We start from the raw sequence: 24,368 nt of genomic DNA, 5'->3' as shown, positions 1-24,368 counted from the left end.
ACTCCTTCTTTAGTACAGGTCACTCCTTCTTTAGTATAGGTCACTCCTTCTTTAGTACAGGTCACTCCTTCTTTAGTACAGGTCACTCCTTCTTTAGTCCAGGTCACTCCTTCTTTAGTACAGGTCACTCCGTCTTTAGTACAGGTCACTCCTTTAGTACAGGTCACTCCTTCTTTAGTCCAGGTCACTCCTTCTTTAGTACAGGTCACTCCTTCTTTAGTACAGGTCACTCCTTTAGTACAGGTCACTCCTCCTTTAGTACAGGTCACTCCTTCTTTAGTACAGGTCACTCCTTCCGTGACGACCGGACGCAATAGGCGTAACACGTGATCATCAAGTGGGCCTCGGTGCAGACTCGCTGGAGGAGGGTTTTATGACCCACTTCCACTCCCTGCTAAGTGGTTTGAGACGGACTTAATATGGCGGACCCTCCACGTGGACGCACATACGGAGGGAGAGTGGGTAGGGCTAGCGTGTAGTGGACGGTTTGAAAAAGACCCACAGTCTGAGGAAGCCGGCCCTCCAGGACTGGAGTTTGACACCCCTGCTTTAGATGGATGCAAATGAAGAGAGCAACACCTTTCAAGCTTTCAAGGCTTCCTTCCTGGGGGTGGGGGGTCAGGGGTGGGGGGTAGGGGAGCATCTTCTCAAAGATCAGCTTTGAAGCCTGTCAGATGTCAAGGACATGAAAGTGGATCAAAAAGCTTTTGATTTGACATGTCAGTTATGGGACTTGTTCTAATGTTATTCTGTTTTCCCACGGTGGCCAGTTCTAAATTTTCTCCCTGTAGTGTTGTCAAATACTTGTATTTAAATCAAAGATCATCCTGATTCGTGTTTCTGCTGTGGTCATGTGATCTGACAGGTGGTAAATGTGTCAGTGCCCATGTGGGTGGTTAGGCTGTGACAGATGTCACGCTCTGTGATCAGAGTGTGAGGCAGCAACATGCAGGAGAGTCACTGTCAGTGAAACGACCAAAAGGACACCGAGACATTTACCATCAACTCATCAACACTTATTGAAGAAAAGGCCAAATTAGAGTTCACATCCCTCCATTTAATTCAACACTTTACTCACATTTCTTTAAAGTGTAATCAAACTTTATTCAGTCAGATTTAAAGTGTAATCAAACTGTTCAGTCAGATTTAAAGTGTAATCAAACTTTGTTCAGTCAGATTTAAAGTGTAAACAAACTTTATTCAGTCAGATTTAAAGTGTAATCAAACTGTTCAGTCAGATTTAAAGTGTAAACAAACTTTGTTCAGATTTAAAGTGTAAACAAACTTTGTTCAGTCAGATTTAAAGTGTAAACAAACTTTGTTCAGTCAGATTTGAAATTGAAAAATGATATATACAATACAAAAACCTTAACTTTATGTACATTATTTACAACATGTCAGTAGTGTTTGTGTGTAATAAATGAAGGTTCACCATATGGTGTCTGATGTGACTCACTGATCAGCTGCCTGATCGGTACGTGTGAGTTGTGACAGAAACAAGTTTCACTCGGATAGATACTTTTTTGATCCCGAGGGAAATTCAAGGCATCCAGTAGCATTATACAGACAAGCAGGAGACAAGACATTAGTTACAATACACACCCGCTGTCCCCCCTCCCCTCTGTATACAATAATCCCCCAAACAAGATTTAGCAGCCCCTATGTGACTAAGAGTAAATATAATTACAGGTTAAACCTGTGCAGTTAGCATTAGCATTAGACTTAAAACTTATATAGTATAATGTACATAACCTGTGCAGTTAGCATTAGCATTAGACTTAAAACTTATATAGCATAATGTACATAACCTGTGAGGAGAGAAAAACATGTGTTGGTTAAAAGAGACCTGTAAACAGTTAAAGAGCCTTAGAAACAAAGTGCTGACCTTCTAGAAACTAGTTCCATGTGCATGTACAGAGGTGTTTGAGGTAGTGCCAGAGGTGTGAGTACAGTCGTTAAACAGTCAATGCAGCGATGCAGACTGGGCCATTAAAGTGCTCAGCAACATAAAGGAGCAGTGATTAGCATTAAGTGTCCAAAACAATAAGGTGAAACCAGGAGTGATTAGGGTGATTATCATTAAAGTACCCAACTATTGAGGAGCAGATTAGCATTAAGTGTTGAAGACAATAGAGTGAAACTTGACCTAATTAGGGTGATCATGTCAACCATTACAGATGTAGCATAACACAACAGTAGGATGAAACCAGACATGATTAGGGTGATTATCTTTAAAGTGACCTGTGCTCAGTAAGGTGACTATCAATATGCATTAAAGTGTCCAACTGGAGGCTGACTCTGAGGTCAGCAGTGCAGATGAGGAATGAGAAAAAAAGTGAAAAAAGAGTCCAGGGATCACTGTGCGCTTCTTCCCTGCCGTAACAGTGAAGTGTAGTACAGTCTTATGGCCTATAGGGGGACAAAAGAGCTCTTGAGTCTGTCTGTGGAGCACGACTGTGACAGCAGTCTGTCACTGAACATGCTCCTCTGCCCGGTGAAGGTGCTGTGCAGAGGGTGGTGTGTGTTGTCCATGATGGAGAGCATTTTGTCCAGAGACCTCTTCTCTACCACTGTCACCAGTGAGTCCAGCTCTGTACCCATCACAGAGCCGGCCCTCCTCACCAGTGAATCCAGCTATGTACCCACCACAGAGCTGCAGCTACAAGAAAGGTTGAAGTTATTTACATTGGGTTATATACAATATTTACAAAGCGCCCCCCCACTCACTCACTTCCTCTTAGTGAGAGAGTGAGGAGCAGACGGCTGGCTGGCTGGGGCTGAAGAAAAACAGATGAAAAGAAATTGTGTCAGAATCACAAACTTGAAGCAATGACATAAGATTGATATGATAAGCACAGAGAATAGTCACTGACCATGGGAGTTTCCTGGCTCCTGTGCTCTTCCAACCAGGCCTCCACAGAGCATCCCCCGGTCTTAGAGCAGAAGAGCTTTCCCCTGTAGCGAGTGTGTCCATGCTCCTTGTTCATAGGCAGGCCGCAGCGCTTGCAGTTGAAGTGGGTGAAGCGTTTGTGCGTCTTGTAGAGAGCACCCACTTCTTCTGCCTGGCGCTGCTGCTCCTCCCTGACCTTCCTCTGCCAGGCGGTGGTACGGGGCACAGGGGAGGACGAGGTCGGAGCATCCGTGGAGGTGGAGGCCTGGGGAGTCCCGGATGATGAGGCTTCGTCAGCGGACGCAGTGGCGGGTGTGAGGAGGCCGTGCAGCTGAGATGCCATGGCCCCACGGCGCGTGGCGGCCTGACCAGACGCATCTTCAGGCAGATCGAAGAGGAGGGGCCGGTCAGGCCGCACAGGCTGAGGCAGCAGAGCACGAGCAGGCTCCAGCTGCTCCTCTGTCGTCTGCTGGGCGCTGGGCCCTGGCACGGCCGCAGACAGCTGCTCCGTGGTGAAGGCCTTGCTCCTCTCGTTGTGCCTGAAGAGGTAAAAAACATTCACATAAAAAGCTTGTCGTCAGCATCTTCTGTCCACAATCAACCTGTACATCCCAGCACAACAACGGAAACACACAAGTCTCACCACTGCATGACTGTCTGCTTGTTGACCTCGTACAGCTGGAGGGGGGCGGCTGCCAGGAGGGCCCGATGACCGTAGACGTTGTCTCGGATCATGCTGTAGTCCCTCAAGACAGCTTGCCAGCAGTTCACCCGGGTACCAGCGATGGTGCGTCCCTCGTAGTGGATGCGGCACAGCTCCAAAAAGATGGCCTCCACTGTCCTGCTCACCTTCGGAGACAGGGCCGCACCAAAGCCCTGGCCCAGGAAGGAGCTGCAGAGAGAGAGAGAGAGAGAGAGAGAGAGAGACAGAGGGAGAGAGAGAGACTGAGTAACTCAAACAAACGATCCAGACACTGGAATATCAGACGGAAAGTCCAAACACAGACACATACCGAACGCTGCTGTCCAGGCCCACGATGGCCTTGTGCTTCTTGTGTCCCGCTTGAGACCTCCCAGATACCAAGCGGTCCTGGTGGTGAGGCGGGAAGGAGACAGGTGCCTTGTCCCTGTCGGACAACATGTTCCACAGGGCGACCACCTCCGCCACCTGCTGCGCCACCCAGGCCTGGAGACGCAGCCCCACCAGGGCATGGGCCAGACGGACGGCGTGCTGGTTCCCGCCGTGGCCATCGGGCTGATGACATCCTGCAGCAGACAAAGAGGAGTGTTAGAAAGAATGGTAACAGAGACGGGCTTTTACTGGAGGAGTTCACAACACGTTGAGTCAAGTTACCTGCTCCAACAGCTTCAGCTAGTTAGAGTGCCACTCACTCACTCACTCACACCTACATACACACGGTCCTGTGCGCCCTCGCCTGTGTACTGCCCAGACTCAGTGTAATCTTCAACCTGGGAGAGCCTGAATCGCCCGGGAGTCGTAGCAGGCCAGGGGACTCCCCTTGCCACCCTGAACTGCCTCTCGGGCCCTGTTCTCGTTCCACCTCACCAGGCCCTCTAGCAGGTACACCTGGAAGTGGAGGGCACTGGCAGACGTGCCTGAGACAGGGGAGAGAAAGAGACACTGTCAGCTAATGCACACACACACAGAAACACAGACACACACTCTCAGAGAAACACAGACACATTCACCAGGGATGAAGTGGCACAGGTGGAGGTGAAACGACGGGCAAGATGACCCCCCCCCCCCCCTCTGGTCAACTGCCCCATCTTCGTGTAGAGCTCCACCCCTACAGGGTCCTGGATGCAGCGGAGATGGCGGCGCTGGATCTTCCAGATCTCCTACATCCTCTCCCGGTCGATCAGAGGGATGCCCATAGTGTCAGTCAGCTCCCAGAAGTGATCAAGCAGCTCCCGGATCAGCTACTCGATCTCGTCCGGCGCTCTGGTCCGGCGACGGCAGTGAGGTGCCATCTTGTCGACAGTCAGCTTCACCGCAGTGTCCCTCCCCTCCTCGCTCTGCCTGGCCCCCTGCAGGCTGTCTACATCTGCCCGGTCCCACTCAAAGATGGCAAATCTCAGCCTGGCCATGTACAGGTGGTGGCTGTCGGTGGTGACACCTCTGGCGTCGTATGAGGTGCCACACGTCCAGATGCACGACCAGCTGGTCCCACTCTGCAAACATGGCCGACACCTGGAGGAGACGCAGAGCGTTTGTCAGTTCACAAACGACACAACAAAGGTAGACATCTTTTTCAGACCCCTCCCCCCGCTCGGAGCTCGCTGCGCACCTTGAACTGCTCAAAGGCGGCGCAGCAGTCCCGGTCGACGTAGATGACGCGAGCAGGGGTGCTGTCCTGCCTCCCTGTAGCGCCGCATGAGACCGCCCGCCATGGGCAACAGACCCTCGCCCTCAGAGTCGGTGAGCGCGGACATCAGCACCTGCCCGTGCTCGTTGCCCACGTTGGTGGCCCAGGCGGCGGTCCCGGCGGCCTGCCCCGCCAGCTTCTTGGTGATCTGCGGGGAGAAACACAGACACACACAAACTGTCACTCTACACTGTGCGTGTGCACGTTTTCCCATCATCATGTCTTTCATCACAACATCACGCTTGCTTTCTTGGTGGAGTCCATCTTTAAGATGTCCCCAAACACCGATGTGATCCTGGCCGTAGTCTCCTCTAGCTGTGGGAGAGCCTCCCTGACGTAGACGGACAGCAGCTAGTTTTGGGTGGGGATCGGGTGCATGGGCGGGACAGTCACGTCCCGCGCTGGCGCTGCACCCGGGACTCTCAGCTTGCCGACGATTGACAGGTACAGCATGCTCCGTGTGATCCACTGCTCGCTGTGCTGCTCCATCAGAGTGGCGCAGAGACAAAACGCACTGTTGCCAGCAGTGCGCCGCTTCATCTGACAGATGACCATGCTGTCGCAGGACAGCCTGAGACAGAAGGGGGAGAAACACTGACATGTTAAACACTGACATGTTAAACACTGACATGTTAAACACAGAGAGAAACACAGACATGTTAAACACAGACATGTTAAACACTGACATGTTAAACACAGAGAGAAACACAGACATGTTAAACACTGAGAGAAACACAGACATGTTAAACACTGAGAGAAACACAGACATGTTAAACACTGAGAGAAACACAGACATGTTAAACACTGAGAGAAACACAGACATGTTAAACACTGAGAGAAACACAGACATGTTAAACACTGACATGTTAAACACTGACATGTTAAACACTGACATGTTAAACACTGAGAGAAACACAGACATGTTAAACACTGACATGTTAAACACTGACATGTTAAACACAGACATGTTAAACACTGAGAGAAACACAGACATGTTAAACACTGAGAGAAACACAGACATGTTAAACACTGAGAGAAACACAGACATGTTAAACACTGACATGTTAAACACTGACATGTTAAACACTGACATGTTAAACACTGACATGTTAAACACTGACATGTTAAACACAGACATGTTAAACACTGACATGTTAAACACTGACATGTTAAACACAGACATGTTAAACACTGACATGTTAAACACTGAGAGAAACACAGACATGTTAAACACAGACATGTTAAACACTGACATGTTAAACACAGAGAGAAACACAGACATGTTAAACACAGACATGTTAAACACTGACATGTTAAACACAGAGAGAAACACAGACATGTTAAACACAGACATGTTAAACACTGACATGTTAAACACAGAGAGAAACACAGACATGTTAAACACTGAGAGAAACACAGACATGTTAAACACTGAGAGAAACACAGACATGTTAAACACAGAGAGAAACACAGACATGTTAAACACTGAGAGAAACACAGACATGTTAAACACTGACATGTTAAACACTGACATGTTAAACACTGAGAGAAACACAGACATGTTAAACACTGACATGTTAAACACTCAGGATGTATCTGCTTACTTGAAGGTGAGGACGGCTGGAAACTGTCTCTGGTGTGCCTAGTCCAGCTGGGCCACGAGGTCCTTCTTGTGACATGAACAGCATTCCAGGTACTCCGTGCCCATGAAGTACCAGCTGTTCATGTCCAGCACCCTCCTCACCGTCTGGTACAGCCCGGCGCCAGTCAACCTGCACTTACAGTTGGGGCACACAAGCCTGTATGCCCACATCCTGTAGGGGGCCCACAGGAAGAACCGGCTGAGGAAGAAGGCGTTGGGCGAGGGCTTCTGGGTGTAGAGGGGCCTGGCCTCTGGGGGGCTCCACCACAGACGCAGCTGGCTGGTGAGCACTGTCGCCCCTCTGCTGTTCTTGGTGAACAGCGCCCTGCCCAGCCAATCGTGGTCCTGCTGAGGGAGGAGCTTCCTCCAGGATGCTGCCAGCAGCTGCAGGATAGATCAGAATTCTGTCAGTGTAAAGATCCCGATGTAGGCGGCTCACAAGAACAACTTCATCAGATCTCCTAACCTTTGCTCCGAAACTCAGGGCCTGCAGCAGCAGCAGCATCTCCTGCTGCTGCTGGTCCTCCTCCTCCTCCTCCTGCCACAAACACAGAGTCTGTGGTTCTCACTCTGTTATAACTCACATGTTCACATAAACTGAAACTGAAATACTCACACTCATCGACCTCCTCCCAAACTTCCAGGAGGAGCTGATCAGGGATTTCCCCGGAGGCTGTGATAAAGGAAAAAGAAATGAATGCATGCTGTGGTCTTATAAATTTAACCTGCAGCTGGTGCGCCTCCAGTCTTGAGCTGTGCTTACTCGATGTAACCGGCTGCTGCACCACGTGCGGATCCTGAGGAGGTGCGGCCGCGACCTCCTGGTCTCTCCCCCGCTTGTACGACTGCAGCCGGTGCATCCGGGAACCGTCCTTGACCCTCTGAGTCCTCAGCCACTGCAGGTAGCTACACACAGGAAATAAAACAGGGCACACGTTAGTTCATGTTACCAGCGTTCGTTGTCTCAGATGATCAACACACAAACACTCCCCTGACAGCAATACTCATGTCGTTGTCTCCCTGGACGGATCCTCAAAGAAGGCCTGGAATGTCCAGTTGGCGTACGCCCCAAAGCCCACCAACGTGTACCGTCCATGCCCCTCACCGACAGCACGCCCTCACGCATCCTGCGCTCCTGGATGACGGCCGCCATCTCAGGAAACAGCAGGGCGTAGGACATAAGGGCGAGGGGCATCTGTGACGTGTCGCCACCTTCGCGCTCTGCCTGGTGAAGCAAACTGGCATCCGAAATTCCGAGCTTAGATCATCCACTTGAACGCATCTCTAAGAAGAGCGTCTTATTTCTCCCGTAGTAAAACGGTATTGAGAGAGATTGTAAGGATTACGTCTCGTTCCATCCTTTAAAGAAAGGACATCCACAGAGATCACCTCGCTCGACGGAGGACACGACGGCCCTTTGCTCAACCCCTTGGACGCACCGCCATCACCTTACAACTGCAGGAAGGCCGTTCCAGGACCCCCTTTTCTTCCTTCATCAACCGCGGACAAACGGTTACAAGTGAGGCTTAGCTAGGTCTGGGCAGTTAGATATAGAGTGTGTTTAATAACTGAGTTATTATTGTGAAACTCTGATAATATTTGCTTGGTGTTTGACCACTGTGTCTTAGATTTTACCAGAGTAAAATCTCCTTTGTTTTCTTTATTTGGGCCGCTGTGTCCCGTGTGTTTCTCTGTGAACTCTCGCGTCATAACCGGGTAATAGACTCATTATCAGAAAGACTAGTGTGAACGCCGTATGATACAAATCAGGCCACTGGCTTCTGGTAGTGAAGTTAACTATGCTCTGAGTTGTACGTGAGTTCCAGGCTGAGATTGAGCTTTCGAGGTGCGTTGTTTTCCCTCTCGCCTTTACACACACACACACCTTTCGGTAGACGCACACACATAGAGATCTGTGGCTTTCCAGACGCTGCTGAAACGTAGATCACGTTCTGTGTCCGCCATCACGTGACCACGCGTGCTCTCTCTCTCTCACTCTCACAGAAACACACACACACACACATCACGCTTGTTTGTTTTGTTTGTTACCTGTAGTTTAGTTTATAATAGTTGTTTGATTGAGTTTCATTGATTAACTTGATGTTGCTTTGTTAAATAAATTCTGTTATAATTTAAAGAGCAGTTGTTTGTGATTACTGTGAATTCACATTGTGACTTAAGCTGGGTGAAAGGGCTTTGTGTTCGGATTTCACACCTTCAATTAAATACAGATTATTAATTATTAATGATATTAGTATTTAATTAACTGATTTTGAGACTGATATTTGTAATATTTTGGTTGTTCCCTGTTTACAGGGTGGTGCCCCGAGGTTTATTAAACGCAGTTTAATAACAATTATTGATTTATTTTAATAATTAAGTAAACTTAATTATTACATTTAATTCGACAACTAAATGTTACATCCTAAAACCCCGATGTAATGTTGCCGCCGTGGAAGGTTCCTACATAATGGTGCCCCGTGTGAGGCCCTTAATAAACCAACTTTGTTGCATTGTTTGTTCACAGTGATCCAAACTTTTAATCCTAAAGTGATTCTTCAAAAGGAAAGTCTCTTTTCTTTGGGAGATTACTTTTTGTTGTTTTTAAAGGAAAGCAAACTTCAAGTTGTGTGTTGGTTGTGCTGTTGCGTGTTGACAAGTGAGTAGTTTAATAATTTTTTTTGTGCTTATTGTTGTTGGAGACAACAAGTTAACAATTTGTTTAGTCAGGAGTGTAACTTTAAAAGTGTTACAGAACCCGCCTGCAGGGGGCCAGGCAGAGCGAGGAGGGGAGGGACACTACGGTGAAGGTGACGGCTGACGAGATGGCCCGCCACTGCCATCGCCGGACGAGATCGAGCGGCTGATCCAGGAGCAATAAATATATATTAAATAAGTCTCGAATTGCAACCCGAACCAGTTATTTTTTAATTATTAGCATGTAGACCTAATAAATTGAATTAGGGAAACAATAACAAAGAAGCTTGCACATATGCAGGAATGACACAATAAAGCAAAAGCATAAATAGGCTGTTTTTGTGCACTAAAAATGAGACACGGAACCAATTGTTGGAGCCAGAGAGGTGGGGGGACGTCATTCACTGTCGGCACCCCTACTCAAAAATCTGTTGAAAGCATGGGCGTGTAGAGAGAAGTCAATTTTACTCCACACTCTCTAACTTCAAGCAGCATGGAAACAGTAACTTTACTGTGCAGTAACACGGATGTGATGTAGGCTAGTAATACAAAGCATGAGTACAGTAACTTTACTGTGCAGTAACATGGATGTGATGTAGGCTAGTAATACAAAGCATGAGTTCAGTAACTTTACTGTGCAGTAACACGGATGTGATGTAGGCTAGTAATACAAAGCATGAGTACAGTAACTTTACTGTGCAGTAACACGGATGTGATGTAGGCTAGTAATACAAAGCATGAGTACAGTAACTTTACTGTGCAGTAACACGGATGTGATGTAGGCTAGTAATACAAAGCATGAGTACAGTAACTTTACTGTGCAGTAACACGGATGTGATGTAGGCTAGTAATACAAAGCATGAGTTCAGTAACTTTACTGTGCAGTAACACGGTTGTGATGTAGGCTAGTAATACAAAGCATGAGTACAGTAACTTTACTGTGCAGTAACACGGATGTGATGTAGGCTAGTAATACAAAGCATGAGTTCAGTAACTTTACTGTGCAGTAACACGGATGTGATGTAGGCTAGTAATACAAAGCATGAGTACAGTAACTTTACTGTGCAGTAACACGGATGTGATGTAGGCTAGTAATACAAAGCATGAGTTCAGTAACTTTACTGTGCAGTAACACGGATGTGATGTAGGCTAGTAATACAAAGCATGAGTACAGTAACTTTACTGTGCAGTAACACGGATGTGATGTAGGCTAGTAATACAAAGCATGAGTACAGTAACTTTACTGTGCAGTAACACGGATGTGATGTAGGCTAGTAATACAAAGCATGAGTACAGTAACTTTACTGTGCAGTAACACGGATGTGATGTAGGCTAGTAATACAAAGCATGAGTACAGTAACTTTACTGTGCAGTAACACGGATGTGATGTAGGCTAGTAATACAAAGCATGAGTACAGTAACTGACACGAAACAAAGCAAGAAATCCATAACGGCTTTTTACTGTGTTTCTGTCATGATCCAGGCTTTTAGTGCTTTCCACGTGTTGTCAGTTTTCCCTGTCTGTCTGCTCCTCCTGTGTTCTCCCTTCCCCCCTTCATTAGAGTGGTTGCAGGTGCGCGCACAGGTGTGGATCATCTCATCAGCTCCTGTATTTAAACCGGCTCTCTCCATGCAGCCGGCGGCAGATTATTGTCTTCACCTCGTGGTGTCGGTCCTCCAAATCAGGCTCTCCAGTATTTTGTTTCGTTGATGTGGTCTCCTCAGACTTTTAGATGTCTCCCTGCTCTAACACACCTGCTTTAAACCAATGTGTTGTCATCAAGCGCTTCAGAAGCCTGAAAACGAGTCACTCATTGGATTCAGCTGCGTCCGAGCAGGGAGACCTCTAACAGTCTGAGGAAGACGGCCCTCCAGGACTGGAGTTTGACACCCCTGGTCTAGTGTATAAAAGGGCTCAGACTTCATGAAGTGACCAGGTATCTGTCTGTGGTCAGGGACACGTAGTGTTGAACCCAGAGACTCTGTAACTTCTATTCTTGATTCATCAGGTTCATAAACTCTGTTAACCTGAAAGAGACGTCTTCAGTCATTCCTCTCATCCAATCAAAAGAATGCGCAGAGAGATTCAAGGTCATTATTTAAAGGAGTCAGATTTATATTTACAACATTTAGGAAAAGGATTAAAACAGCCAACTTTTATCCAACAATACTCTTTCAAATGTGGCGTAGCTGTGGCGTCTGCAAACGTGTTAACACGTTAAAGAGCATATTGCAGGTTAAAAAAAAGTGTAAATGAACACTTGATGTTGTCAGATAAGGGCTGTAGAATAAGTAGATCAATGTTCTGTATATTCTTCAACACATAAGTGTTCTAATCTAATTTAGAGGAGAACGTGGCTGTTTTTAGTGTAGCTGTTTAGAACAAGGCGTCACGTGACGTAACGTAAGGGAGTCGTGTTCTGTTACTCTGCTTTGATGGGCTTTATGCGTACGTGTATGAATGAATGAATGAAGCCTTTATTGCCCCTGGGGGAACTTGTCTTGAAACACTTTACAAACAAACATTTAGAAGGCAGCACAAAAGAATTAAAGGACAACAAACAGGCTCAAACATGGTTAAAGATGATGTAGTGATACGTGGTAGTGAGTGAGAACAGACAGGAGGCCTCCCTGCAGCACACACTCTTCACTGCCATAGTGTGTAATTTGCGCGGTGCACATTCAGGTGCATAGTGTAAGTGGCTGATTATTCATAGTGTGTTTTGGTGAATTATTCCCACAACCTCAGAAACCATCAAACACACACGTTGAATATTTCAGCATCAGACACAAAAGTGTTTCCTTATTAATGATTTAAATCTCTGGCTGTTTAACATCAAATATTATATATTATATAATATTATATTATATTATATAATATTATATACGCAGACAGAAAGCATTTAATGATTTGATCTGCTGGAATCCTCAGTTATATTCTCTAGTGTGATCGTCATAGACACCGGACAGTCTGTATTAATATATGTAGTCATACGATTTATTATAAATCCAACTCTGTTACAAGAGTGTGTGTGTGTGTGTGTGTGTGTGTGTGTGTGTGTGTGTGCGTGCGTGCGCAGTGGGGAAAGACGGAACGCGCGGTTTGGAAACAAACAGAAACACAACCTTTACGTCTGTCGGTCCTTTATCCCATTAAATTTCTCCTCAACAACAACTTCTCTTCTCTCCTGAGGCCGTTATTCCTCTAATCCTGCCTGTTTCTGCTCTCTATCACATCTAACAGGTTCAGAATAATAAGCCAGCACCATATAGCTCCATTATATGTAAAGGAATACATGTTTTCTTCCTCTTTATTGACGGGAGTGACACTCAGATCCATGATTTTACATGTTAAACAGATGGGGATTCAGCAGGACTCCCTTATGTTACGTCACAGCCGAATGTGGAAGTAAAGAGCAAAGACTAAAACGTCTCCAGGAGACCCTGTGGGTTATTCATTTCTGAATTTCTTTAAAAACAGTATTGGTAACATATTTTCATATGATTAGTTCACTTTTGTCTTTAACCTGCAATATGCTCTTTAAATAGTCCACCAGACCAGAGCGACAGGTAAAAGTGCACCCAGCACAGGCCTCCAAAGCCCGTCTCACCAGAAAAGTAATATAGACATTAGGTAAGCACATGCTCTGTGATTGATTCAATCCCTTTTAAAAGGAGGGAACCAAGTACTCTACATTAGGAAAAAAAGACAATTCATTTTATTGATTGATCAATGAGAGAGAGAGATTATTATTAGGTGGTTGAAGTTATTGTGTTTTAATTGTACAGTCACTTTGTCCAAGTAAATAATGTTACTATTGATTCAGAATGAACTGGGAACCAAATGCACAACTCAGAGACAGGATGAACAAAAACAATAATTTATTATACAAAGAGGTGACACGGTGAACTACAATACAATCTGAAATGTGAGTGACACTAATGTGAAGCATAAATCTAAAGTGACTCAAATGTGTACATGTAATTAACGTGACTCTCAACTATGTGAACAAGAAATATAACGTGACTAGAACTATGTGACAAGAAATATAAAGTGACTAGAACTATGTGACAAGAAATATAAAGTGACTAGAACTATGTGACAAGAAATATAAAGTGACTAGAACTATGTGACAAGAAATATAACGTGACTAGAACTATGTGACAAGAAATATTGTGTGACTCGAAAAACACGCGTGATGAAGCCAGACGAAGACGAACGAACGACGAGACGCACAGGATACAGGACGGGCAGGACTGGGAACTAGGCGAGAGGGAGAAAAAACACGAAGGATCAGTATACACGACAGGGAATCAAGCAAGCAATTACAGAGCACTAAATATATAGGAAAAAAGACACGGAGAGTACGAACCACTGATGAACAACAATAGTCTGGCGCCGGCAGTGTGGAGGGAGCCGGCTTAAATACTGAGTTGATTGCATGATCAACACCTGTGCACTAACCTGCAAGCAATGAGTAATCAGGGAGGAGCAGGGAGCACACAGAGGGAGTGACAGACAGGGGAGAAACCAAAACAAACACACGTGGAGACACAAACCAAAACATAACAAACAATTTATTTTGAACAAAATGAAAATTAAACAAACACTGATGAACACATTTTTTTAATCAGTAACAATAATTATTTAAAACAAATGAACAATAACAACTTTCAAACTAAAAATTAAACACATTGATCAATAAAAAAACATATATACATTATTCCCTTATTTTTCTCATTCTTCCCCCTCCATCTCTTCTTCCTCCAGCTGCCCCTGCTTCCCCTCTTCATAGTCCTCCCTCTCCTTCTTCCCCTCTTCCTCTCCTTCTTTCCCTACAGGAACAACTTCCTGCACCACCCCCCCTTTAACTAAAATATATACAGGGAAAGGGACAGATTTCATTTTGGGCAACAAATCCCCCCATTTCTCCTCTGAGATGAGGGGCATTTCCCCACTCTGCAAGAGTAAATGCAGCCACCCCGGCTTCCCTGGCACATCGTCGGCCCCCAGGCAGTTCACCTCCTGGCAGTTCACCTCCAGGCAGTTCACCTCCTGGCTGGTGCTGGCCTCCTGGCTGGTGCTGGCCTCCTGGCTGGTGCTGGCCTCCTGGTGGCAAGAAATATACACAAGTTAAAACTGAAGGTGAAGAAAATGTGCAATTGGTTGCAATTTTTATCAAAGGTGAAATGAGCAAAAATCAGAGGAGTGGTGTGTCTGTTAGCTCCATTTCCTCCTCGTAAAATCAAGATCAACTAGATAAGAGACTTAATAAAAACCTACCACTATGGTTGTGTAGTGGGTGGAATGGGATTTCACCCCAAACCCACTCTCCCGAGATTTGAGATGGGTCACCTCCACCCAGGCACCCACCTCCAAAGGAAAAAGGGCTGCCTCCCTCCACAGATTGATTTCAACCCTGTGATTGTCTTTAAATAAATAGAACAACAGGATTGTGTTTTATGGGGCTTTGATCCAGTATGCATACATTTTAAATAATGAGAGAAACATTTGTGGATGTAAATCATTCCACAATGACAGGATAAATGAGTTACCTAAACAGGCCAAACATTCATATTACAAAATAATAAAATGTTTTATCAAAAGTGCTGCTAAGTATCTGTCTACTGCATTCTCCTCCCTAATTTCCCTTTTCCTTGAAGACATCTTTGCACATGTTCTCTCCATAAAGGATGACTCTGACTTCCATCAGGACATTACAGGTGCTTTGATTCTCTCTATTTCACTCCAATGCTGAAGCTGTCCTGCTGCTAACAATAAACAATAAGAGGCTGAGAGTGACAGAGAGACAAGGGGTCAATGAGAGACAGATTGAAAACCCTTTTAGTACTACACACTATTTATTACTCTAACTTACTTGTTCGAGGACAATCTCCCTCATGGGGACCCTGTCCCTACCAACAGGGATCGGTTTGACCCTGTCCCTACCAACAGGGATCGGTTTGACCCTGTCCCGACCAACAGGGATCGGTTTGATGCTGGACACCTGAATGGAAGAAATGTTTTTTATTATTAAACAAATATCAACAAAATCCTATCTATCAGTGTGTGCAAGTGTGTGTGTCTCTTTGTGTGTTTGTTAGACTGACCTCCACCACCGTCCCCTTCAGGGAGAAGAGCCCCTGCAGCCCCCTGATTTCAGCCCACAACTTTTCAGGGCTTTCAACATACAGTATGTATGTTGAAAGTGAAAGTTTTCTCTTTTTTTTTAAGAACAACAATAATAATAAAAGTTGTAATCATTTATAATGTCATTTAAAGGATTTATTTAGTTAAAACCTTTATTTGTCCCCAGGGGGCAATGTAAAGGCACACAGAGCAGGAAATGAAGAAAGTGCAGCTACACTCAAATTAGACAGAAAAAATAAAGTGGCAACAAAAAGTAAAATGTGAAAAATAAATTAGCTTTGTACATTACACAAATACAATTCAGAAAAGTTATCAATTAAATTAATCATAATTAATAATGTTTTATTTGAATGTTCATCTATACTGTTACTATTTTAACATAATAAAATACTATTATTTAACCCATCACATTTTTTTTAACACATCCACCATGTTGTAAATTCTTCATGACTAATTCAAAGCAGCCTTGGAACACAGTCTGTATGTGATTGGCCCAAGCTACTGTTACTATGTGACATCATTGATCGCCAGGACCCTGTGCCTTGTGTCATGATCATCCCTCGTATGATTGGCTGGAGATAGATAGATATAGACTTGAACCGACTCTCTGTTAATGTGCTAGCTTGTCTATGTATTTCCACATTTACTCATATGTGGCAATTATTTTTAAATAGTTGATATCTTGAGCAATTAGGAAGACTATATTGAACTATTAAAAATCTCGATGAACCAATATTTGAGTGAAGTCAAAAGAGTGATAACTTGCTCAACTTTAACTTTAAGTTCTAACTTTTTTTGGTTGGATTTTTCTCAACATCTAAATATTACATGTCTTAAGCTGTATTATATTCTTCACAATGAATATACAATAATATATACACATCAGACAGTAAGCTAACATTTCTAGCATAAAGGCTATAATTAGAAAATGTTGTCCTTACCATTGTTCCTGCGTTGATGGATGATCAAAGACTGACAGGTGCCTTTCAGCAGTTGAGAGCAGGACAGACCGTTTGTACATGATTGGCTAAAGTTTATGTTGCTATGTGAAAATTGTTTGTCCAGACAATGAAAGTAGCCAATCAGAACACTATCTGAAAACCCATTATACATCAAAGCACATTTTAGTGTTTGATGTTACCCACTCCACCGGACACACACACAACTGTTAAAAAGTTCACACAACACACTAATAAAGAACTGGATAACAATAGTGTGAATGCTTTGAAGCTTTCACACTAATAAAGAACTGGATAACAATAGTGTGAATGCTTTGAAGCTTCAATAAATCAATAAATGACTGACCTGTCAAACTGCAGGGATCACTAAGTGGACGGAACACTTTAATTAAGTGGAGAAACAATTTAATTCATCATAGAACAAATTAATTAAACAGTAGTTAGTCTGTAAACATACACAGACTCTACCAGACTCTCCGGGACTTTTCGTGACTTGGCCTGAGCAGTGCAGTCAATAGGGCCAGACTCCTCCCACAGAGCTGCAGCAGACTACACAGCTCAGGCTCTCCACTCCTCAGTCACTCCTAACTCTCACACCAGAGACACCGGACGTCGACTCAAACTCTAGTGATTGATCTGAACGCAGCCACACGCACTGTAAAGCTACCCAGCTTACAGAGTGACGTGTGCACGCACCCCAAAACTGTTCTTTTAAGAACAACAACCAAACTGTTCTTTTAATAACAACCAAACTGTTCTTTTAAGAACAACCAAACTGTTCTTTTCAGAACAACAACCAAACTGTTCTTTTAATAACAACAACCAAACTGTTCTTTTCAGAACAACAACCAAACTGTTCTTTTAATAACAACAACCAAACTGTTCTTTTAATAACAACAACCAAACTGATCTTTTAAGAACAACAACCAAACTGTTCTTTTAATAACAACAACCAAACTGTTTTTTTAAGAACAACAACCAAACTGTTCTTTTCAGAACAGCTCACCTCCCAAACAAACACCGCTCCCTCAGAGAGCACTAAGAGCAGCCCGCTCAACAATCAAAAATCCTTGATTGTTCACAGCCGTACAGCTGGAGATACTAGTAAAAGGACTCACCTTCATTCCCACACCCAACCCACCCACCCACCCACCCGGCCGGAGCTCAGGGGGACCTGCACACCACATCCAGGGGGGGCAGAGGCGGGACTCTGTGCTGTTCACTGGGCCGTCCCACTGGTCACCAAACACGGACACACATCCATTAAAACAACCAAGCATTCACACATTGGCGCCCCCTGCCACATAGAACGCACAACATTAGTCAGGAACACAAACGCATCATCAGAACATTGGGTAATCACAAACACATAGTCATTAAGCCAGCAGATAAGGGGGGCCAAATAGTTATTCAGGATAGGGACAATTACATTTTAGAAGCACAAAGACAGTTAAATAACAACACATATTACCAACTACTGACACACCCACTACAATTAGAGACACAGACACTAGTTAGAAAGATTACAGAAACACTCTACAGACAAAAATTCATCAATTTCAAACAGAAACAATATCTGGACGGTCCCAGTGAGCCCAGGCCCCGCCTCTTCTACCTGCTCCCCAAAATCCACAAGCCTCCTGACACCTGGACGGTCCCCTCGGTGGTTCCGGTCGGCCGCCCCATTGTCAGTGACTGCAACTCGGAAACATACACCATCACAGAATACATCGACCACTTCATCAATCCACTTTTCAAACTGCACCCCAGCTACATCAAGGACACCTACCATTTTGTTAATAAAATAAAACACCTTCAGGTACCCGGTCACACCTTCCTGTTTTCCATAGATATAGATTCCCTTTACACAAACATAGAAACTCCACTTGGTTTAGCTGCAATAAAACATCTCTTCAATAAACACCCTGATCCAAAGTATATTTCAAAGACACGGACCGCCACGCACTCCTCCACAAGTCCAGCTATCACCCCAGGCACACGTACAGAGGTCTGATAAAATCCCAGCTGATACGCTTCCACAGAATCTGCACCTTCCCGGAGCATGTGGAGGAGGCCACCAGCACCCTCTTTAGTGCGTTGAGGCCCAGGGGTTACTCGAGACGCTTCCTCAGAACCATCAAGGCGGAGGTTGGCCGGACCTTTCAGGATAGGTATAACAATCCCAGCGCCCGGCCGCCCGGTCCTACTCTCGTCCCCTTGGTAACCACTTACTCACAGGATTTAAAGAGGCTATTTTCAGCTCTTAGGTCTAATTTTGAGGGGGCGAGAGAGGGCTGTGACGTGCTGGGCGACTGCCGGCTGATCTCCGCCCATCGCAGAAACAAAAACCTTAAAGACTTTCTGGTTCATACACATTTTAATAAAAATGACCAAGATAGGGAAGCGTCTCGAGGCTCGGACATTGGTTTTATCCGTCTCCCCCACATTTTTAACCCCTATGCCAGAGTCGGTACCAACGCGTGGCAGGCCTTAAAACCCACAACAACTAATGCAGTATATGCTATAAGATGCAAGGCCTGCCACAGACTCTATGTGGGGGAGACCAGAAATGACATCACAGCTCGTATTAGACAACAGATTAATAGCAGGAATGGCACCACTGTCTTGTATGCACATTTTACACTCCACGGCCAACACAATGTGCAGAGCATGGGCCTGGAGAGCAACAGGGACTGGACCACTGTCCAGAGACGAGCGGCGGAGAGGAAATGGATCCACCTCTTAAAAACAATAGAACCTACTGGTCTTAATGAGAAATATTAGGGTGGATCCATTTCCTTCTTTTTTAATATAGCTTTTAGTGGGTTTTAGAAAATACTGACCCCCTGACCTCCCGGGGCCTCTCTTACAGGTTTTAACAGGCCGACCCTCTGCGGGCCGGGCTACCCCCCTTCTTTTAACTTTAGCTTTTATTTTTCAAATATGGATTTTATAGCCCACTCCTCCTCTATGGGATCTTAATTTATTTATGTTTTACCTTTAATTGTCTTATGCATGTTTTAAACCCCCCCCCCCCTTTTTAATTATGTCTATTTATTGATTTTTAAATGGATCCAGCACTTTTTGCATGCATGTTGTTTTAGCACTTTTAGACCCCTATGAGGAGGCTCTGGACCCTTTAACTTTTGATTTCTAAATTATATTATTTATTTTTTAAATTAATTTATGAGGTAGAACCTGCCTGTGGAGGGCGCGCCTCGAAACACTTTTAAACAAATAATAAAAACCTTTTAAAGACACCTTGCCCTGTTTTATGACATTTTATTGGACCTCTCCTTGTTTTATACTTATTTACTTTCTTATCCTTTCTAATTTAATCAACAAAGATCCTATTATTTTATGAACTGCATTAAGATGTTTTAACAAGTGTAAATAAAGATATATATATATATATATGTTTTTACAATTTTAACCCTAACCCATGTGTTTTTATGAGTGTGGTTTTAGTTTATGTGAATTTAAGCACTTATTTTATTTAAGCACTTTTTACATTTATTAATTTAACCTTTTATTATTTTATTTTAACACTTATTCTTTTATTTTGTAGATACATTTATATTTAATTTATGCCAGGCCTTTTAATTCAGTTCAGGGCACTTATAAATAGGATCTTTGTTTTATCTGTTTTAAAATTATTTATTTTATTTATTTAGATTTTAATTTCTACCCTTTTAGTACAATAAGAGTCATTGAGCTCCGAGGTGTTTTTATCGGAGGCCCTGGGACAGGGTCGGTTTTAACCAGCTACAGAGCTCCGCCGACCTCTCCTGCACGGTGGTCCGGTTACCCTTTTTATTCAAAACCAAATTTTAGAGTGTCTTAAGAGGGTTTTAGTGAAAGCCTTTTGGTTTTTAAGGAGGGTTTTAATTGCAAATTTTTAATTATTTATTAAAACCGTTGGTCCCCCCGAGAGCCCGTGCCCCCCGTAACGTCCCCCAGAGGACGCTGCGCTTTTACCCAGACCTAACCCTAACACTTTGTTGTTTTTTTTTTGTTGTTTTTTAAATGTAGGTTCTATACATATTTTACTGTTTTAAATACCTTTATTTTGAAAACCGGAAGAAAAGACAAGCCGTTTCTGCGCATTTACCATAATGCCGAGAATACTTACACACTCAAAATTTAAGTGCGGCTGACTTGACCACGGAGATCGAAAGCATGGCTGGCTTGACCGCAGTACTCCAGTGGGGCCGTCCAGGAGGGGGAACTGCGGTTTTAGGCCTACTGGAGAAAAAGATGAGTGGGGTGATATAGAAGAATCGATGGAGGAGGAAATGTCGGATGACACTCTCCTCCAAGTGTCCCAAAAAAAGACTGAAAAATCAAAGAAAAGAAAAAGGTGTGAAATGAGTCAGAGAGCGACCTCCCTCAGACCCAGGACGACTCTCCTCTCTACACTAAGGAGGAAATAAAGACATATCTGGATGAGACTTTTGGAGCCAGGGGGCAGGAGGTGGAGGATTATTTCCCAAACTTGAGTTTGTTTGTAAAATCAGCCAGGCCTCTTACGAGGAAGGCCAGGAGGGGGGAAAAAAGATATTTATCGATATCTGAGGTTTATAGACTAAAAAAACGTGTAGAGAAAGCCTCCATCATCATCAGTGACAAAGAAAGACTTAAAAAAAGAAATGAAAAACATGTGTTATATAGACCTTGTACCTGTTCTTTTCACGTCTGTTTATTGTGTATTTATGTGTGGGAGTTGTTTGTTTATACTCGGGGGGGAAAAATGAGGACGGTTTTTATTCTCATTTGAAGATTGTTTTTTGGGGGGAAAAAAGGAGAGCGATTTAAAAAAAAAAATGAACTGAGATTTTCATGCATTTGCACTTTTATTGAATTGTTATTTTTTTAAACCTGTTTAAATTTTTGATTTTCAAAAATCAAAATCTCTCTGTGTCTCTCTCTCTCTCTCTCTCTCTCTCTCTGGTTCACCGCAGAGTATCAAGTCAGTTGCAGGTGATTTTTTTTCAGAGACCCCCCAAAATGTTGTCGTTGAGGCTTTCAGGGAGGTTCAGGTGTCAATCCAGGGGTCTCAGACCCCCGTAGACCCCCGTAGACCCCTGTAGACCCCCTGTATTTCACACCCTGCTTGTAAACAAATGGACTATAAGCAGCTTTGGTTTGTTGCTCCAAACCAAACGTGAAGAATCAGAATAATCAGCTCTGCTGCAGGATCTGTCCTTTTGATTGGAACATAAATTTATCGTCAGCAGTCGGAGCTCCTGGACTCGCCCCAGCGTAAATACTACCGTCTCTGAAAGCCTAACGTACGTTTTGGCCCGGCGTCAGCTCGGCTGGTGGTCGCTTGCTCGCTTTTTGCAGTTTGCACCTTCTGTCCAATGTTTTAACAAAAAAGCAGAACAAACATGTTTAATAAAGCGCTGAACAAACACAGCTCCTCGACCCCCTTCAGGTCCAGGACCACCGGTTGAGAATCACTGAGCGAGATGACAGAATAAAACCCTCTTCAGAAGAAGAACATGTGATCCGTGCAGTCACGCATCATCACGCTGTTCGCAGCGCCGGCACAAACAGCCAGGCTTGCTCCACACATTACCCAGAGATGGAGCTCTGATCTGCGGGCTTTTTACCCCCACAAGGTGACAGATTTATCCTTTGTTTTTGCCCAGATATGCAGCTTCTCCAGGCCAACTTTGTGTTTTATTTCCTACCGCCCCCAGGAGCCTGCCACAGCCTTTATTTTAGCCAGAGATGGACCCCCTTGAGGCGGACTATATTGTTTTATTTTTTACCCCCACCACCAGCCTGCCAGGGCCTTCATTTTAGCCAGAGATGAGGCTCTTTTCAGCGGAGGTGTGATCCCACCAAACGTCCAGCAGAGGGAGGCATTGCCCTTCTGAAGTTTGACCCAGATATGGAGCGTTGACAGGCCGACTCTTTTATTGAGCCATGTATGTACACTCAACAAAAATATAAACGCAACACTTTTGTTTTTGCTCCCATTTGTCATGAGATGGACTCAAAGATCTAAAATTCATTCCAGATACACAATATTACCATTTCTCTCAAACATTGTTCACAAATCTGTCTAAATGTGTGATAGTGAGCACTTTTGCTTTGCTGAGATAATCCATCCCACCTCACAGGTGTGCCACATCAAGATGCTCATCAGACACCATGATTAGTGCATAGGTGTACCTTAGACTGTCCACAATAAAAGGCCACCCTGAAATGTGCAGTTTTTGCTTTATTGAGGGTCTGGGGACTCAGAACCAGTCAGTATCTGGTGTGACCACCATTTGCCTCATGCAGTGCAACACATCTTCTTCGCATAGAGTTTATCAGATTGTCAATTGTGACCTGTGGAATGTTGGTCCACTCCTCTTCAATGGCTGTGCGAAGTTGCTGGATATTAGTGGGAACTGGTACGCGCTGTCGTATACGCCGGTCAAGCACATCCCAAACATGCTCAATGGGTGACATGTCCGGTGAGTATGCTGGCCATGCAAGAACTGGGACATTTTCAGCTTCCAAGAATTGTGTACAGATCCTTGCAACATGGGGCCGTGCATTATCTTGCTGAAACATGAGGTGATGTTCATGGATGTATGGCACAACAATGGGCCTCAGGATCTCATCACGGTATCTCTGTGCATTCAAAATGCCATCAATAAAATGCACCTGTGTTCTTCGTCCATAACAGATGCCTGCCCATACCATAACCCCACCACCACCATGGGCCACTCGATCCACAACATTGACATCAGCAAAGCGCTCACCCACACGACGCCACACACGCTGTCTGCCATCTGCCCTGAACAATGTAAACCGAGATTCATCCGTGAAGAGAACACCTCTCCAACGTGCCAGACGCCATCGAATGTGAGCATTTGCCCACTCAAGTCTGTTACGGCGACGATCTGGAGTCAGGTTAAGACCCCGATGAGGACGACGAGCATGCAGTTGAGCTTCCCTGAGACGGTTTCTGACAGTTTGTGCAGAAATTCTTTGGTTATGCAAACCAATTGTTTCAGCAGCTGTCTGAGTAGCTGGTCTCAGACGATCTTGGAGGTGAACCTGCTGGATGTGGAGGTCCTGGGCTGGTGTGGTTACACGTGGTCTGCGGTTGTGAGGCCGGTTGGATGTACTGCCATATTCTCTGAAACGCCTTTGGAGACGGCTTATGGTGGAGAAATGAACATTCAATGCCCGAGCAACAGATCTGGTTGACATTCCTGCTGTCAGCATGCCAATTGCACGCTCCCTCAATGCTTGCGCCATCTGTGGCATTTTGCTGTGAGACAAAACTGCACATTTCAGAGTGGCCTTTTATTGTGGGCAGTATAAGGTACACCTATGCACTAATCATGGTGTCTGATGAGCATCTTGATGTGGCACACCTGTGAGGTGGGATGGATTATCTCAGCAAAGCAAAAGTGCTCACTATCACACATTTAGACAGATTTGTGAACAATGTTTGAGAGAAATGGTAATATTGTGTATCTGGAATGAATTTTAGATCTTTGAGTCCATCTCATGACAAATGGGAGCAAAAACAAAAGTGTTGCGTTTATATTTTTGTTGAGTATATTTTGCACCTCCTTGTTAAACTCTATTTACTGTGCATGTGTTTGATGTGTATGCTATGGACCCGTGT

General features: G+C 44.5%; 1 protein-coding gene and 1 long non-coding RNA gene across 2 annotated transcripts in view; both read right to left on the bottom strand.

The window, feature by feature from the left end:
* Positions 1-15,799, bottom strand: part of LOC306828966 — an 83,883-nt gene extending 68,084 nt beyond the window's left edge. Inside the window, exons 1-2 of the long non-coding RNA XR_013779812.1 lie at positions 15,728-15,799; positions 15,601-15,624 (exon numbers count right to left, since the gene is read on the bottom strand). This is a non-coding gene — a long non-coding RNA (uncharacterized lncRNA). The remainder of the gene's footprint in view (positions 1-15,600; positions 15,625-15,727) is intronic.
* Positions 2,728-4,031, bottom strand: LOC306829391 (uncharacterized protein; the record flags this gene model as incomplete). Its single annotated transcript, XM_079352434.1, has 4 exons — positions 2,728-2,777; positions 2,870-3,429; positions 3,534-3,782; positions 3,904-4,031. The coding sequence occupies 4 exons, from the start codon at positions 4,029-4,031 to the stop codon at positions 2,728-2,730; spliced, it is 987 nt and encodes a 328-aa protein (XP_079208560.1).
* Positions 15,800-24,368: the final 8,569 nt, after the last annotated feature.

This window comes from Symphodus melops, assembly GCF_947650265.1.
Source record: "Symphodus melops genome assembly, chromosome: 9".
Lineage (NCBI taxonomy): Eukaryota > Metazoa > Chordata > Actinopteri > Labriformes > Labridae > Symphodus > Symphodus melops.
This window is presented reverse-complemented; position numbering and strand designations above follow the sequence as displayed.